General features: G+C 43.3%; 1 protein-coding gene across 6 annotated transcripts in view; it reads left to right on the plus strand.

The window, feature by feature from the left end:
- brsk2b (BR serine/threonine kinase 2b) overlaps positions 1 to 18,306 on the plus strand; it is a 95,763-nt gene that overhangs the window by 69,726 nt on the left and 7,731 nt on the right. For 2 of the 6 annotated variants that reach the window (XM_027013802.3, XM_027013801.3), the window contains exons 6-16: positions 3,231 to 3,264; positions 3,382 to 3,450; positions 4,809 to 4,955; positions 6,697 to 6,728; positions 7,374 to 7,538; positions 8,559 to 8,656; positions 8,786 to 8,936; positions 9,536 to 9,604; positions 11,757 to 11,817; positions 15,801 to 16,461; positions 16,926 to 16,974. In XM_027013802.3, the coding sequence (XP_026869603.2) occupies positions 3,231 to 3,264; positions 3,382 to 3,450; positions 4,809 to 4,955; positions 6,697 to 6,728; positions 7,374 to 7,538; positions 8,559 to 8,656; positions 8,786 to 8,936; positions 9,536 to 9,604; positions 11,757 to 11,817; positions 15,801 to 16,461; positions 16,926 to 16,974 (1,536 nt within the window). The remainder of the gene's footprint in view (positions 1 to 3,230; positions 3,265 to 3,381; positions 3,451 to 4,808; positions 4,956 to 6,696; positions 6,729 to 7,373; positions 7,539 to 8,558; positions 8,657 to 8,785; positions 8,937 to 9,535; positions 9,605 to 11,756; positions 11,818 to 15,800; positions 16,462 to 16,925; positions 16,975 to 18,306) is intronic. The other 4 variants (XM_081705933.1, XM_027013803.3, XM_027013800.3 and 1 more) reach the window with 4 other exon arrangements.

Consider the following 18,306-nt stretch of genomic DNA (forward strand, 5'->3'; position numbering starts at 1 on the left):
GCCATCTATTGTTTACATGCTAATCTGTCATGTACCTTTTTTAGAATTTTGTTATATATTTTTGATTATGTTGTTGTTTCATGTTTCATTTGTGTTGGTGTAAGTAGCCATAGCAATGACCTAAATATCTCACTAAAGTTGAAGGCTCGCCTTACAGAGATGCGATAGGTAGCTTAAGGAAGATCCTGGCCAATAAACCAGCAAGATCTGGCTTCTTGATACTGCTAGTCAGTGGACCATTTGACAGATTCCCAGCTGTAAAGCTGGACTTATCTGCATGCTTCAGGGAAAGTGGTCTGCTCTGAAGTATAGTGTGACAGCAGAGATAAGTGAACGACTGGGTCATGGCTAATCGATCCCAAACACACACGCAAACGCACATGCACGCGCACGCACACACACACACACACACACACACACACACACACACACACACACACACACAGGGGCTTCTTCAGAATGCCTGAACTGTTTAGTCACACTCTTTGTATTGCCTTTTATTATCTGGACACAGCTTGCCATTATTCTGCTTGTGCAAATGATCAGTATTTTAGCAGCATTGCATTGGTAGGGCATTGTGCATTGCTTGTAGGAAAAGGGAGAGGGTACATTATTAATCTGCGGGCTGTGAAATCAGCCTTCAGTGACCAAACCTTAACCCTGATTTCATATCTTCTCCAGCTCAGGTTTTCCTCGTGTTGGTGTTTGCTAGCAGTAGTGTCAGCACTATGACGCCCGGCATGCTGTGATTATTGATTGTCCCCTCATGGCTGGCTGGCCCATCTCTAAGCGCAGATATGACAGTTTTTAATTAAACACATTCATCTTTTGCCTCTACGCACGCTGTCTGCTTGACACAAATGTATTCTGTTTACCACAGCTAATGGACTTGGATGGAATATAAAATGGCAGGCATTTCACACACATGTACACAGTGCAGGGGAACCTGCTTGTATTACATAGTGTACCATATTTCTCTCATTTGTATCTGAGGCTAATTTCTTGCTTGGTGGATTGACCTAATTATGAAGTTACTAAGGTTTTCAACAATCTTTTCAAGCCATTGCCTCTACTACATAGGTCAGTCCAGTGGTACTTAAGATAGAAGTTACAGTAGTTGGGTAGTTTAGATAAACTTGGCAAATAAACCACATAAGTGTTCTTCTTTAGATGCCGGTCACCAGCAGTGCAGTCCTGTGCTAACATGATAGTCGACCGCTAGTTGTAGTGTGATTGCACTGTTTGTCCCTTTTAGTGGGAATGGTGATTGATTAAGCTAATAAAGTGAGCTTTAAATGCAGTACCTTACTGTAGACAACACATTTACAAGCTGGCATAGTTTTAGCTCAAGGCTACCCACCTCAGAGTGGAAGCCGTGCTAATGTGGCTAATGTGCTAAGGCTGTCAGAGGTAAAGCAAAAAAGTGGATTTAATTTTTCTCCTTCCCCCTTTAGCTGTCCTGCCTCCAGTCAGACTAACAGCAGAGCTGGCAGGAGAGCTCTCTCTCCCGTAGCCAGTGAGCAAAACCTGCTCTAAATGAGTCATTTCTTTCCATCGAGCTCATTTCAGAGTGGTTTAACCACCCCCTGTGGCTACCCTGATTTACTGCGTTAATCCTTGGGCATGTCCACGCAAACACACACACACACACACACACACACACACACACACACACACACACACAAAATCACCAATATCTCCACCATGGGAATGCTGGGAAATTGCAAGAGTGTGTGTAATTCCAGTTTCTGAAGTTCACTTTGGGGATTTGACTGTGGTTAGTAGGTACCTTGGGATATCTGATTGGGTCTGTTCACAGTGTTGATGTGCTGTAGTCAAAATGCATTCTAAAAAATTATTTCAGGATGAAGCTAACCCGCTGCTGCTTGGTATCTGTGATGATAAAATACACACCTCATGCAGAAGTTAGAAGTAATTTATAATTAATTCAGTGTGTCACTAGGTTGATATAGTAGCTATTCCAAAAACAGCAAATTCACAATATTGTCAAGCCAAAGAACATGGCACAACAAGACATTTTGGGAAGTTAATTTGCACACATTCAAGAAACCAGTGAGATATTCCTGTCTGTATGAACACCATTCAGACATGCTTTTCAATAGCTTCCACCCACTCACAGAACAGGCATTCCACATTCTGAGGAGATTTGAATAAGTTTAATCCTGCCACTTAATTTCTTCTTTTGACACTCATGAAACATTGCACACATGTTACACATATGGTACATTTCCACTGGAATTTATCAATATTAAGTATTTGTTGATATGGACTAGTATACTTTGCTTGCCTTGTGATATGACTGACAGTAATGTATACCTACAGAATCACAATACATTATCTAAAACTACTGTATATGACCTTACTCATTGGGTAATAAAGATGGTATGATAGTATATTTTCTCCTTCAAGTAATATGTCGTTGCCTCAATTTCTTGGGTGACTGTAAAAAATGTTGATTTAATTGCAATGCGATTTGACATGGCTCTGTTTGCTCACCACAAATTGGCATAATTTGCATATATTTACATAATTCTATATGGCGGGTGCAATCAGGGATCACCTATTTACCGCGCAAACTCTTGTTTTTTTTTCTCTGCAGACACTGGCACATGACAGCGATAGCACATCGAGCCATCCATACCATTACTCACAGACACGTTAAACAATGCTGACAGTTATTGGACAGACGTTTTACATACCTCTAGCAGGAAGTCATTAAAATCTAATGTTACATTATTGGATCGTTCGGCAGTGTCTGAGGAGGAGAAGTGGTTTATAGTGCCCTTCACTGGCAGCAGAAATCAGTCAGTTGTTGGCAAGAAACGTTAATGACAGAAGGGGATTTCTTAGTTAATTTCTTCACGGTTAGAAAGTTTTAAACTTTACATCGACTTAAATGCTATTAATGAATATTGATTAGAATTCTAGGTGTAGTAAGTAAGAACTATCATGTCAAATAATAGAATAGCCGATGTGTAAGTAAAGTGGCTGATATTGGTATGATGTGAAAGTGAAGCAATCTTCTTTATGTTCTTTTATGCTTACAAACTATAGAAACAGTTGACTTTTAATTAAGGGTCCAATTCATGTTCTGTGCAAACTGTAGAATTCGGTGTCTTTCATGATTTTTAATGTACTTCTTGAGTCTTGCATTTACAACTGAATATTAATGTGAAATAGTCCCTCACTCCTCCCTCCTTCTCTTTCAGGTCTCCGCACTACGCGTGCCCAGAGGTGATTAGGGTAAGTGGACTCTCAGGGCTAGCTCTTCTAATGGTGCTCTTAGACTGGCTTGCCCTCTAACCATCTTTCTCTGTCTTGCTCTCTATCTCTATCTTGCTGTTTCTTACTGTCTGTTAGGGAGAGAAGTATGATGGCCGGAAAGCAGATGTTTGGAGTTGTGGTGTTATTCTCTTTGCACTTTTAGTGGTAAGTGGAGCTTCAACAACCAAAAAAAATTTCTTTTTCACATTTTGTCCTTCTGTCATTTTCATCTTTTTGAGCTTTTAACAGTTTTACTTTAAAAAAATTTTAGCTGATAAAAACATTTAATAAAAATTAGACTCATCTATTAGCAAGCCATGAAAATGGTTCCAATTAAGCTTATGGTTCAAATAAAGTTTCCATTTCCTTTTATTCCCGGTTGTTTGTTGGTGAAGAAAACAGAGAAAGAGCAACAGGGCACTACACTCTGACTGAGTGGGATCACTTGAAGATGTTAGGCTGGTCACCACTGCAAAGACCTGGGACCCACTGAACAGCCATTACAATAGAAAAATGAACATAAATACTGTTCTTAATTATGTGTAAGAAAAAAACTGTAAGAAAAGCCTCCAGACTTTCAGCAAAGCAGATCATTCTGGCCCAGACACAGTGGCGCTATGAAGCTCCTGGCCTGTTGTCCGCAGAACGAAGAAGAAGCATGCACACTGCTCGTATAATGTCGGTTGAATCACAGGAATTGGATGTGAAATGATATTTTCACACCACCTTTTCACAGTGAAAATGCCTCCCTGCTGTCCAGCTCACAGGAGATCATGGCCTGGCTATGCGGAGCATGCCCTGTGTGTGATCAGGGTTCTGGAAAGCTGCAAGGCTCAGAGATTGCATATACCCCCCCCCCCACCCCCCCAAAAAAGAAGCTGCTCTGATGTGATTGGAAATCTGATTGATTCCCTCCCTCTGCCCTCGTATTTGTGTTTTCCATTATGCCTTTATGTATGTCATGGAGCAATCAGTCCTTCCCTGGGACAAAAGCGAGTTCTCTTTGGGATCTCTCTGTGCTCCACTCCAAGACTCCGCACTGGAGCTGGAATAGCTTTTCTGTTGTTTTGTGGTTTTGTTTTGTCCCAGTCATCTGTTTTCTCTTTTAACTGATAGTGGCTTCTAGCTCTAGTCTGATTATATCATCCGTTACACGGACCTGGCATCTACCACGTCGGCATTCTGACCGTGCCGTTCATCAAACGCTGCCATTTCCAGCGGGCCAGTGGCCCTGGTGACCCACACCAGTGTGAAATTGCCAAAGTGAGCCCGGCTCAAAAAACAAAGCTAATTGTCAATGATCTGCTGTCTCTATTTGCCACCCTTCCCTTCCTGCGCCTTCTTTTTTTATGAATAAACTTCCTCGCTTCCACCGTATTTGGTGCATGCCCTTCCTTTTTGATTTGCTTTGGCTGCCTGGAAGTGAAGCGGTTTTTGCAGCAGACACTTTGGTGGCACGTGTGTGGCCCACACTGCTACCGCCGTCGCCCTGGGTAACGATGCTTCGCCGTGCTGTGTGTCAGGGTGCCCTGCCGTTCGATGATGACAACCTGAGGAACCTGCTGGAGAAGGTGAAGCTGGGTGTGTTCCACATGCCTCACTTCATCCCCCCGGACTGCCAGAACCTACTGAGGGGCATGATTGAGGTGGATGCAGCCAAGCGACTCACGGTTAGTGAACACCATTCCATGGTCGCACCGCACGATGCAGCATTATAGATTGTGGTCAGACAGAACTATCTCTGCATTATAGCCACCCTCATGCTTTTCACCATGATTAAAAAGCTTACCCTCCCTCAAAGTTTGGTAAGATAAAAAATTTTCTCTGCACTCACTGAAGTTTTGTGATTATTGGACCAAAAAATGGAAAACAGTTTTTTCACCTTTTGACAAGTTGCTGTTTTGCACACAGGGTGTTTTTTTGTTTTTAAAGGAGCGGAGGAGAGAAAGCTCTTCGGTTCAAATGCGTTTGTTTTGAAGCTTTCCTTCTTTACTCAACACCAAATGCATCCTCCGTAACTGTATACCCTCTGCACTTCCCCTCTCTGATTATTAGACCCCCAGGTGGTGTCAGAGTTCAGCCCACTCCAACCATAGTGTCAATGGCACCTTTTGAATTCTTCAGCTGTGTTCAGTGCATTAATCTGATTTCTGATAAAGGAGTCTGGGTATTGGAGGGGTCTGTCTGCATGGGTGCTGTCACTTCAGGTTGCTACACAGTAGAACCAATCCAGTTCAGCCTGTCTGTGAAGGTCTCTGACAGCAGATACTCTCATACTCTCTCTCTGTCTCTCTCTGCCCTTCTCCTGGCACAGTGGCTTATCTTAATTATGGTTCTTTGAAATTTCCATTTCCCTTTGCTTTACGGAAAAATCAAATGGATCATTCTTCACAGACTACATCTCATTGATTGGAAACAACAAGCCTTGTCTCTGAGCAAGCCGTGAAGAGAGATAAGGCTTTGTGGTTTGTCATTTCCCAAGCCAAACCCATCTTTGTCAGGCACAATAAAGAGAAGAGGCTTTATTTTAATATTTTTTAACATATCTATTTATGTGATTACACATTTCCTTAAAAGAAGTCTTAAAAGAATCTATATACAGACAAAAAATTCAGAAAAAAATTATTAGCTTGCTTTTTAGCTGCAGTTCTCACTTCTTAGATCATTCAGTGGTGCTGTACAAGAAGGGCCAATGTCAGTGCCAGCGCCGGGGCCAGTGGCCCCAGACGACCCCAGCATCGTGGGGAACGGAGCCACAGTCCCCAAGGACCACCCTGCCAAGCGCTGCGTACTGCTCAGGTGCTGATAGCTGAGTGGGTCCACCGTGTGCCCTGATGAGGGGCTACCATGCCACTGACGCCTCAGATCACCGTGTGCTCGCCCCTTTGTTTTCCAGCCAGTTTAAAAGACCTCCTGTGGCTCTGGCACTCAGCTCTTAGGAATGTGCTTTGAGGATTACATTTATAGCCTTATATCATGAAGCCATAGATGCAGTCCAAGGCCAGTTTTATCACTCAATTTGGATGCATTTGAGGATTATAGTGTGACATTACTGTCATTACAGTTTTCCTCGCTGACACATAACAACGGTGATGGCCCTCTTGAGCTTCTGTTGTTCCAGTGGCTTTCCTCCTGCAGTATGCTGCTGTAATTAGCAGGCCGCTAAAACGCGCTGTGTGCCTCTGTAGTGTCTCCATTTACACCGTAATGATCAGAGGCTGAGACAGGCTTGATCTTACCTTTGGTTGATGGGTGACAGAGCCTTGCAACATGAAATAGTTCTTGTTCTTTTCATCTGACTGTTTTTATTTGCATATGAAAAATAGTCAGAGGATTATTCTGTAATTGCATAATAATTAAATGATACCGGTGAAAGTAGATTACAATGCGATTTTTCTTCTCTCATTACAGTTAGAACAGATACAGAAGCACACATGGTACATGTGAGTATAACATCTGCCATCTACTGAGTGATTTTGTAAGCTCATAGTTGTATCTGTGTGTTTTTGTGTGCAAGAGTGTATGCCTGCATTTGTGTAGTGCAAGAGGAGAGAGTCTAGTTATGCGCGAAATGAAGTGCTTGGGCCACGTTTATTAGTGGACAGTATGTGTATGTGTCCCTGTGTCTGCGTCTGTGTGTGCATGTGTGCCCGTGCGTGCGTGTACTATATATGTGTACTTGGGCATCCGTGTGTGTACAGGACCTATGGTCTGCTAAAGTGCGCAGAGCTGACACAGCAGCTCAGAGCATCTTTCTCACTCTTCATTACTGTTCTCTTTTCTCTCTTCCCCACATCACCTCCACAGTAGTTTCACTCCTGGCCAAAAGCGTGCCAGTCGGGTGCCTTTCAGATGAAGCTATTAGATCTGGTCTGGCCAGGGGCAGGGTCCGCACTGTGCTCTGGTCCCCCCCCTTCCCCCGCAGGGCACTACATTAAAAAAACAGCGAGTGCAACAGAGAGCTGGAGCTCGGAGGGCTGAGAGATGACTGTCACAGAGCATCCTGCCGTGTACAGCCATATTAAACCAGCTCCTACTGTTTCCTGTATTTTCTCGTGTTTGCATGTGTCCACGGGCACATCCGTCAGTGGGGGCAAAAACGAGCCTGAGCCGGAGCAGCCAGTCCTGAGGAAGGTGGCGATCCGGACGCTGCCCTCTGCCGAGGACATTGACCCGGACGTGCTGGAGAGCATGCACTCGCTCGGCTGCTTCCGGGACAAGAACAAGCTGATGAAGGACCTGCTGTCAGATGAGTGAGTAGCTTGGGGGAGAGGTCAGGGGTCAGGGGTCACACTTGTATAGACTGTGTGCATTCGTATAGACTGTAGAGTGTTGAAGTATTGCCATTCACTATTATACATCTAAAAGCATTAATGATTTATATGAGATGGTAAAAATATATTTTATTATATAGACAGTGGTCGTTGGTATTACTCTAGCCTCATAATGAAATGATGAAACCATGTAGTTCATCCAGGCTATGGTAGCAAGCATTCTTCCCCGTCTTGCAGACGCTCATACCAGGCCCATCCTGGCAGTGTTCGCGCTGGCATGCCATACGTGTTTTACAGCTCTCTTTCCCACGGCTGCTACGCCAACAGTACAGCAGCTTGGTCACATGCCATCAGAGAAGCCGGCTGGCCTGCTCCTCCATCATCCCCTAAACTCCACTCCACCTCCGCTCAGCCTCTCGCTCCAGGCATCCAACAGACCAGCACACATTCATACACGTAGTCCTCCAGTCCACAACTAAAGTGTCCTTTGGCTGTGTTATTGCACTTTCAGTCTGGCATTATGTTCCTGTGTAGGGATGGAAAACTGTCCCTAGAAAGAAGTGGCCCATAATGTAGCGCATATCAATCAGCTAGAACTTCAGTCTCTCCGAGGATAATTTCCTCACCTTTTCCACATGGATGTCTCTGTGTTTTGAGTGTTTATTTAATTGAAGTTTTCAAAGAAAAGGTGGTCGGCATGTCTGTGTTCATACGCACCAGCGAACATGGCTCAGCCTTTTCAAAATATTTCACATCCACTTCCACGTTAGCATCAATTAGCTAAATGAGGTAATGTGTGGCAAGGTTAAGTTTCACTGAGAGAATTAAAACAAGTATTGACCCTGCGCACTTGTCTGGAGTCAACAATCTTGTCCTATATACTGTGGGGCACCCTTTCTTTTTATTTGGTGGCAGGTTATTGGTGGAGGTTCTTGTGTTAGAGGAATCAGTTATTTGTGCAGTCTCAGACCTCATAATCATTTGAACTGTTCATGCCAGTGACAACCAGGAGAAGATGATATATTTCCTCCTCCTGGACCGTAAGGAGAGGTACCCAAGCCACGAAGACCAAAACTTGCCCCCTCGCAACGAGATCGGTAAGGCTTTTTCTCATTCTTCTCTCTTCCACTCTTCCGGAGAAACAGATGAGCTGACTCAACTCGAGAGCATCTTATTAAGCTCTTAATCGCCTGCAATTACTAATGGGTGTCCATGGCTCCCCTCAGACCCCCCCAGGAAAAGGGTGGACTCTCCTCTGTTGACCAGGCACAACAAGCGGAGGCCGGAGCGCAAGTCCATGGAGGTGCTGAGCGTGACCGAGGGCGGCTCACCGGTGCCCGTGCGACGAGCCATCGACATGAATCAGCATGGGCAGAGGTACCAAGCCCTCCACCACTCACTCACCTGCATCATCAGAAAACATTGAAATATATGTATAATAGAATGACTGTAGCATTTTTAAGTGAACACCCATCGAACCATTTTCGCGAGGTGTGTCCCAATGCTCTAGGCGAAGCGAAATCTCCATTAGCGGTTCCATCTGCACGGGAGTGTGATTTGTATTTGGCTCATCACATTATTCCACTTTCACATGGAATGTTCCGGCTGGGCAGAGCAGAGGCCCTGGGACAGGACACACATAAAAATGAAGGGGGTGCCGTAAACATTAGTGTTAGCATACGTTATGGAGTGTTCTGTGTGTTGTTTTTCACTTCTTTTTTCAGTCCTCAGCCATTATGTTACCATTTCCATCTCACAGTCATTGTCCACTGTTGCTGCTTTGGCAGACATCCATAATAACGTTTTGTCACTAAATACTGTATCTAAATTACCATTCAAATCAAAAAAAGAATACAGAAGTATGCCTGGCTGTATGAAGTCACAGTATGTTCGTCAGAAGACCAGTAATTCTGAATGTAGCTTGGAAAGTGTATAGTGTAGTAATTACCATTTTTGTTCTTTCTATCCTACTGTAGTAAATCTGTTTTCAGTAAAAGCCTGGATATTTCAGATGCCAACCCCAAAGTACAAAGCAAAGAAGAAAGGTACTAAAAAACAGCCCTGTCCTCTCTCTTTAGCTCTGAAGATGCAGTGGGGTTTAAACTCTCAACATACTGGTCTTAGTGCAGGTGAAGGGTGTTGGGTACTTTAGGGTGAAGTGTGACCTTAGCCACTTACATTGAGAGTGTGATTTGTTGATTCCATTGTTAAACTGAAGAACAAAGATTAACTCAGGACTAAACTTTCAGGGAGTTTAGGTGTTTTTTAATTAATCTTTTTTTAAAATTTATTTATATATTTTCCCCAGTTTTTTTCCTCAGTTTTGGCAAAGATATACGCCCCTCTGGCTCCCACATCAAAAGCATCTTATCTCCCTTCTTTCGCCTTTCATGTTTGCGTTTGATGTCTGCGTGATTTTTTTATTTTTTATTTTTGGTGGATCCCAGTTCGAGGTTCATTTCCTCCTGTCTCGGTTGTTTTGCCTGCGTCCTCTTCCCGCAGATGCCCAACATTGTTTGCTTCCGTCGCACCACCTGCCCGGGAGAGGAAGGTGGTCGGCATGTCTGTGTTCATACGCTCCAGCGAACACGGCTCAGCCTTTTCAGATATTTCACATCCACTTCCACGTTAGCATTGATTAGCTGAACAAGGTAATGCACAGAGAGGTTGTGCCTCACTGAGAGAACTGACACACTGACTGACCCTGAACACTTGTCTGGAGTCAACATTCATTGCCCATATAGGGTTGTTTTTTTTTTTTTTGGACACAAAACGATGTGTGCCAAAAGATATCTCATTCTTGTGAAATTGTTCAATTTTATCACATTATAAATTAACACGGAATGTCTGTTTGGAAGAAAAAAAAACTCTCCAGCAAAGTAGAAATTATTTGATATTTTCACAAAAAGCTCCCCTGCATCTTTAGCACCAGTCATGAGTTTCCACTCTTCAAGGTAATGCTGCTAGACCATCTCTCGTGTTCCATCTGTATACCACATCTGTTGTCTCTCCTCTTTCAGCCTTAACACTCATAGAAGAACTGTTCATTCTCGTAGCTGGAAATGTTCACTTTTCCTCTTGTAGTTGCTTTCTCCGTGTGGGTTTCTTTTCTTTCTGGTCTCTAGAGTACTACAATGTCCTGGCTGCCCATATGCAACTTATGTGGCACTGTGTTAAAACCATCAGAAGTCTTACGACACTGACAGCAATGTGAAAAAATACATTTAACACTACAGTAATTAAAATTGAACATACAATGCTATATGCAGACCCCTGTATTATTTTCAGCAAAAATGAAAAACACCAGAGGAACACCAGCAGCAAGGCATCATATTCTCCGCTTACCCATTAATGACTAAATGATAGCATGGATCTGTGGTATGTTTCTTACGGCTAATTAAGTGAAGGACGGAGAAGGAGAATATGAGCAGTTTTCAATGGCATCAGACCAACATCATGTTTGGTATTGTGATTTTCTGCTTGAACGATCACAGACTTGCTGTGACTATCAGTTAATGTATATTTAAGTAATATATGCAATTGATCAGTTTATGGATCAGGTCCTTCCTGGGTGTCAACTCGCATAAATGTGTTGACACATATAATGATGATTTACTATTTCACTTCCCACTGGTGACCAAAATGCAAGACTAATTAAATCCCAGATGCTTCTGAGAGCTATCTATGCTGCATGTGGTAAAACACTGAAGGATTTATATATTCCATATTGCCAAATTAGTTATTTCTATAGTGCAGACAAATGCATTGCATATTTTCACTTTTCAGCTTTAGAAAGACAAAGAAAATTTATAATTCGCTACCAAAAATACTTCCAGTTCTCTGATGTTTACAGCAGTATAATACCGTTTGGGCACAACAAAGATCTGTTTCACCTTTTACTTTTCATCAGAAAGATTAGGTTTGGATATTTGATCCCTAGGTATGGTGAAGCCCATTTTGATAGGAGTCTCTGTCCTACTGAAAATCCAGAATGTGTCAGCATGTGGTGGCATTCTGTTGAGATACAATATACAGAGATCATTACACTTTATTGGCAGCATCTCTCTAGAGAAAACCTCTTTCCAATTTAAGCCGTTTTCCTCTGTTCTTCACGTTTACTGCAGTTAACAGCTATGTTGGATACAGTAGCATTTGAAATATGTTGACACCACTGTGATGGTCTCTGCATTGTGGTAGGTCACGGTCCATCAGTGGAGCTTCCTCTGGCCTGTCTACCAGTCCTCTCAGCAGCCCACGGGTAAGCACTTCTTCCACACCCAGTTCATTCAGTCTGCCTGGGTCTGTCTCAAATCACACCCAACTGTTCTCTAGATAGGCCCCCTCCTGAGAGTATGGTGTCTTTCCACACAATGTGGTGAAATGGAAAGCTCTCTCATATCGCAGTCTCTGCTTATGTCAGCGACATGTACACAAAGAGGGCATTCACCGCCCATATTACAGTAGTGTTCACCGATTAGGTAATGTATGTTAAAAGGCACTGCAGGGCAGTGGTATCTTAGTGGTTAAGGTTTTTGGCTTGTCAAATGGTTGCTGGTTCAAGCCCCACCACTGTGAAGTTGCCACTGTTGGGCCCCTAAGCAAGGCCCTTAACCCTCCATTGCTCAAGTTGTACTCCGTCGTAATTGTAAGTTGCTTGGGATAAAAGTGTCAGCTACATGCCATAAATGTAAAAGGGTGGAGCAGCAGAAAATGTCTGCTCTTTGTGCAAAGTGTTTTGTAATCAGTCTGCTCCGTTTTTCTTATTCCAACTCCTTACTTGCTCAGAGCATTCTGCAGTCTTTTTGCTCAATCTCTGCTCCTTCCTCAAGCCACAAACATTCTTCATTTTTAATATGAATATGTATCATATGAGTTTAACCAAATATACGGTGGCCGTGAAGACCCCCCCGGTGCAATTACACAAACCATATTCATCAAAATGATAACACGTGCGGTACATTTCCAAAATGTGGTGCAAATTTAAAAAAACGCATGCAACTTCAGAAACGCCACAAATCATGCGCGCAACACAACAGAAGTGTTTCCAGAGGACACGCAGAGGGGACCCACTCCTATGAGACCAGCGGTAACTAAGTAGCTGATAAAAAAAAAAAAAAAAAGTAATTATATTTGCAATTACCAGGGTTTTATCATTGGTTAGGCTGATACAGAATGAACAACTGTATTTACTGTTCCTAGGTTGTACAGAACGCAGCCTTAAAGAACGATAATAAAACCTCCCAGCTAACACGACTAAGTTTGTCTTAATAACTAATTAGCTGGCTTGCGACTGGGTTTGCCTCGTTTCTGATGTATGTGTTTTCTGAATTTGCAGCGCGTTTCCGGAATGTGGCGTACGTGTTGTCATTTTGAATGAAGTGTTTTCTGAATATGTATAGTGTTCATGAATTTGCATCGCATTTCTGAAATATAGAGTATATGTAGTCATTTTGATGAATGTGTTCATGACTTTGCATCGCATTTCTGAAATGTGGCACATATGTTGCCATTTTGATTAATATGTTTAGTGTAGTTGCAGCACGTTTTTCATTTGCAGCACCATGGTTCTTCCCGGCCACCGTACAAATGAGATAAAAAATAACACTTTGAGAAAGGCGTCATGTTTTATTGAATTGAAGGAAAACCAGCAGCAGACTGCAGAAATGTTTTCATCTAAACCAAAACACGATAGTAGTTTAACCTACTATACATCGTGCAGAGACATCTCCCTGTAGAGGGAAAACTATAATATTTTCTCAATGTGTCGTTTTAGATTCCACAACAAATCCTATGTGGTAGTGTTAACCTCACCAAACTTGTGTTCACCGTTAGGAGTTTTTTTTTTTTAGTGACTTGAATTTTTGAATTGGCATGTTCTCTGAAAATATTTAGAGAACTCCAAGCTTATGAAAATGTATAGTGCAATTTCCTTATGGGCCATTGTCACGTGTTTCATTGGAGTGGTACTTGGAGCAAGAGAGAACACCAACGCTCCAATTTTCTGAAAAGCCGCTCCTTGCTCCTTTGCCCCGCTTTGCCCTCACATACTCTAAAAGACTAATTACAACAGCTTCCAGTAGCTGCCATCCCTTCAGCAGTGTTATTAAATTTGTCATTTATACACACTTAATTCAATATTATACCCCATTAATTATTATTTCGACATAAACTTCGTGTGGTGGCCTGTTACTCACATGACACTGGGCTCCTTTTCTCTGCTTGAATTTCATTACGAGCTGAAACGTGAATGCTGCTTGCACACTGACAATCCCTGATTAGTTAACACGTACTAATTTGCATAGGGTAAGACTTTTGACTGCCTGCTTGCAACAACAGACCTCGCATGCTGAATAACGGAGGAGATCTGAGAGAATTGGCCGATTAGCATCGAAATCTTGGGGATGCAAAAAATAAAATAAATAAATAAATAAAGGGAAAAACAAACAACAACCAAAAAACCTCACTATATTAACTTTGTTTGACGATGTCATCCTATCAGTGCGGAGAACAGCCCCTTCCCTCCATAGACATACTTCATTTCAACAGCTTCAAAGTGAATCTCCAGTAGCCAAATAATTAGTAATTAACCTTGGTCAGAGTTTGGTTTTTCATTCTAAATCACAGATAAAGCCTCAATACCGCTGTCTGTGATTACTTATAGACTAGCCATAACTGCTAGCCCAGTCAAAGAGTGAGGCACAGCATAATTAGCTGTAATCTATTCCTCATTCTGAGAATTGCAGCTCAGAGATATTCAGAGGCCTTGGTTGCTAATGGCTTGGTAAAGTCTGATAATCCTTCTTCCCTTACTTACTTACAGTAGAGCTCAGGCTGCATCTCGCTTTTACAGTTGCCTTGTTTGAACTGGCTAACCGCTTACAAATCCACCACTAAGTCTTCCCAATATGCTGTCGTTTGAGTTACATGCGTGAATTCCCTGCAGGATTGTGCCTAGAGCCTGCTTTGAATCCACTCTGATCAAATATTCTACATTCTCAACCACTCTGCAGCCTTAGAGCTGCTGTACTTTATTTCACTATAGCATTGGATAAAAGATGGCCCCTTTTTTTGCAGAGAATCGCACAGGGAAGAAAAGCTTTTTGAGATAGTCGTGAACTTGGTGGTTACAATGCAGGCATGGTTGTAGCACTTTTCAGAGACAAGGACACTTTTTACAGTGTGCTTCATGATCACTTTGGAATGCTGAATGCAGATTCAGAAATTTTTCTACTTTGCAAATTTTTACTTCGCAAAAATGATAACTGCACCCATATTTGTTCCCTGTATATAAATTTATGCCAACATTCTAAAATGTTCTCAATGTTCCAGTTTGCTTTCTGTGGTTTTGCCGCAGTTAGTTATAAATTTTTAAATGAGGCTGTTTATTACTCAGACCTATTTGGAAACACGAAATTGATGTCCTGGGCTTAAACCATGAATACCATTGGTCTCCACTACATCTCCATGTCATTTGCTGAGCAGAAGCATCACAACACTACGTTAAGCTATGCACTTAATGGCCCTAAATGTAACTGGCCTTTTCCACAGTGTGGCGCTATTGTTCTGAATGACCTGTTTGAATTATTTTGTTCAGTCTGATTAGACTATTAGATTTCTGGTAATAAACTCCAACAGATGTTTACCTCCCATGCAGATTGGCTAAAACAGAATTTACACCCACACTCAGTGATCTCATCCAGAGATTATTGCAGAACTATTTATACTGAACAATTCTGACAATAGCGTAGGAGATTGACTCACTGAAATATCACACACATGTGCTACCTGCCCATTGCCTGCTTGCTTGGTCACTTCTGGCACTTTTCAACAAAGACCCAGTGCTTTTTGTTGCAGCTGGTTCCTATAGATGGTTTTGCTTTAAGAACTCTGCACATTTACTTTCCATAGTCTTGTTGCCTCCTGGCTGGTTGTGCTAATGGCATGTTCTTTCTTTCTTTCTTTCTTTCTTTTTCTGCACTCCTCCCTGTCCCCTTCACTCCACATCACCGCTGCTGTGTCCCCCATCTGTCCATATGTGCTGTCGGTGTGTGCGTGCACCATGGTGTGTGCCAACCTTCGGGCTGTGTGTGTGTGTGTGTGTGTGTGTGTGTGTGTGTGTGTGTGTGTATCTCTTTGTCTGTGTGCGTATCTGTATGTGTGTGCACGTCTTTGTGTCTGTGTGTGTGTGTGTGTTTGTGTTGTCGTGTCGCTGCTGGCGGCTTGGTGCATGCGCTCTCGCAGCCTGTGCGGCGCTTTTTTGTTCCCCCACAATCCTCGGAGCTCACGCAGTCGCCCAACAACAGCCCCACTCACTCACCCGTCACCCGCCTTAACGGAACAGGCCTCAACTCCCCTAATGCCTTCCAGCCAAAGATGGGAGCCCTGCAGGCCTTCACTGGCAAAACTCAGACCCTCCCTGCCAAGTCCAAAGTCACAGACAAGCCTCTGCAGACCACCAGGTCCAACCCGTTCCCAAACACAATGCCTTCGCCTTCAGCAGCCAAATCCGAGCCCTCCACACCCTCCACACCTCTGGCCCCAACCATCACCAACAGCCCAAAGGTGCGCAGGCCGCCCCTGACCGTGCCCCCTAAGCTCTCTGTGCCACTCTCTCAGGTTTCGCCCCTCTCGCCCATCCGGCTACACCACCTGCACCCGCTGGCCGGGACTGACCACAGTATCCCCACTGTACAGGTAACCCCCCACCCCTCTCCCAGGGGAAGCCCCCTCCCGACCCCCAAAGGGACGCCTGTGCACACACCCAAGGAGAGCCCTGCAGGCACACCCAGCCCCACGCCGCCGCCCAGCCCCTCTATCGGGGGTATGCCCTGGAGGACACGTCTCAATTCCATCAAAAACAGCTTCCTCGGCTCACCACGATTCCACCGCAGGAAACTGCAAGGTAACAGCAGGGTAACAAAAGAGCTGACTGAGACCTTGAACATGTAATACATTATATACTTGTTTGCTGTAAATGTGCAATCATTCCTATTTGTTTGTTTTAGCCAGGGATATTCGTTCGGATCTGTGATCTGTAATCAGTAGGCTAAGAGAGGGTCGATTTGCTGTTATCAGCTGAACAGATACCATGTTTGTAGTTCCAATAATGAAAACTTGAGAACCATGTTCTCTCACCAACTATAGAGCCTCTCTCTCTTCCACTCTCACTCTTAAGGGGAGGATCACATGCACTGCACAGAGGGTGTTAAGTAGCTCTTAATGTTCAGAATAATTAGCTGAGATGTATCACTATTTACTGTTGCTAGGTGGTAGCTAATCTCTTTTATTAAACCTTATGATGTAGGATGATGTAGCTCGTGCCTTTCCGTTCCCTCCCTCCTGACCATAAACCCTGCCTCTTTTCAGTACCCACACAAGAGGAAATGTCCAGCCTAACACCGGAGTCTTCCCCCGAGTAAGTCACAGCACACTCTTCTGTTATCAAACCTAAGATGTTAAGTGCTCCACCCCTAAGAGCACATTCATCAGTTGTGCGGCACTGCTCTGAATCACCTTTGCGAACCTGGAGCCTCCTGTCACCCGGCTCCCACTCCAGCGTCGTATTTTACTTTAACAAATCAGCAAAGTTCGGAGTACACTGACGTCAAAGCTGAATTGGAAGTAGTAGCTTCAACATTCCTAACTCCCGTTACCCTGCTTTATTGGTGGCGATGTTATCAGGGGCTTGTTCCACATTAATATTTTAGTGTTTTTGTTCCACTTGCTTGGCTTCACACAGCCATGCACCGCCGCTGTGGCTAAGCTGGGCCGGCCGAGCGCTTTGGCGGGAAAGCGGCTTTCACGCCGTCTCCTCTGGTTCCGGGGAAAAGTAGCTACAAGCAGCACTATCTCAGATAAGCATGCTCTGTGGCAATATCCCAGCATGCTTCACAATTCAAGTGGTGTGGGGCAATGAGCCATGCATCAGCCTTCAGACCTCAAACCGCAAGTGACTGACTCTCCGCAAGGCATTTATTTATTTATTTATTTATTTATTTATTTATTTAATGAAACAGTTACAGCTTACACACTGATATATCTGTTGAGCCTTGCTATCAATCTTGGCTGTCAATGCAGTGCTGGTGCAAGCAATTAATTAATTGGTTGCATATTAATTGGAAGCATAGTTGATAATTAAGGGTGTTTTTTTTATAGATGTATCTCGCTCTCTGTGATTCATTTATTTAAGAAAATTATGTTGATATATTCAGAAGCATCTTTACAGAAAAGTGGCTTTAAGAGGTTTGTGACTTAAGTCAGTCATATCATATACTTTTGGTTTCTTGTGACATACACTTTTGAGAGTCCCTAGATAAGCAATGGTTTCAAAGTCATGGTCTTTTTCTATAGTCTTTTTATCTTCGTTATCGTATCTTTTGGTGTGTGTGTGTGTGTGTGTGTGTGTGTGTGTGTGTGTGTGTGTGTGTGTGTGCGTGCGTGGGTGTGCGTGTGTGTGTGCACGTTTGTATGTGTGAGTGTGTGTCTCAAGTTATCTGTCTTGCTGTGTGTTCCACTGTCTCCAAGCACATCTCTTTAGCAGAGTGCTCTGTAAATGTCAGAAACTGCATTCGTGTGAAATGCCTTAATTCAACACAGACGAGATCTGTCATGGGAACACTTCTTTCCTTATGATTTCACTGGACTTTAGACGTTTTATTTCTCCTGGGCCATATCTTTGTGCCTTGCCTTTTTGATGGGTGCAAATTTAGCCACTTACAGTTCTGAAAGCATGTCTTTTGTTGCTGTT

Source organism: Electrophorus electricus, chromosome 23 (genome assembly GCF_041902795.1).
Source record: "Electrophorus electricus isolate QZ-2024a chromosome 23, ASM4190279v1, whole genome shotgun sequence".
NCBI classification, from domain to species: domain Eukaryota; kingdom Metazoa; phylum Chordata; class Actinopteri; order Gymnotiformes; family Gymnotidae; genus Electrophorus; species Electrophorus electricus.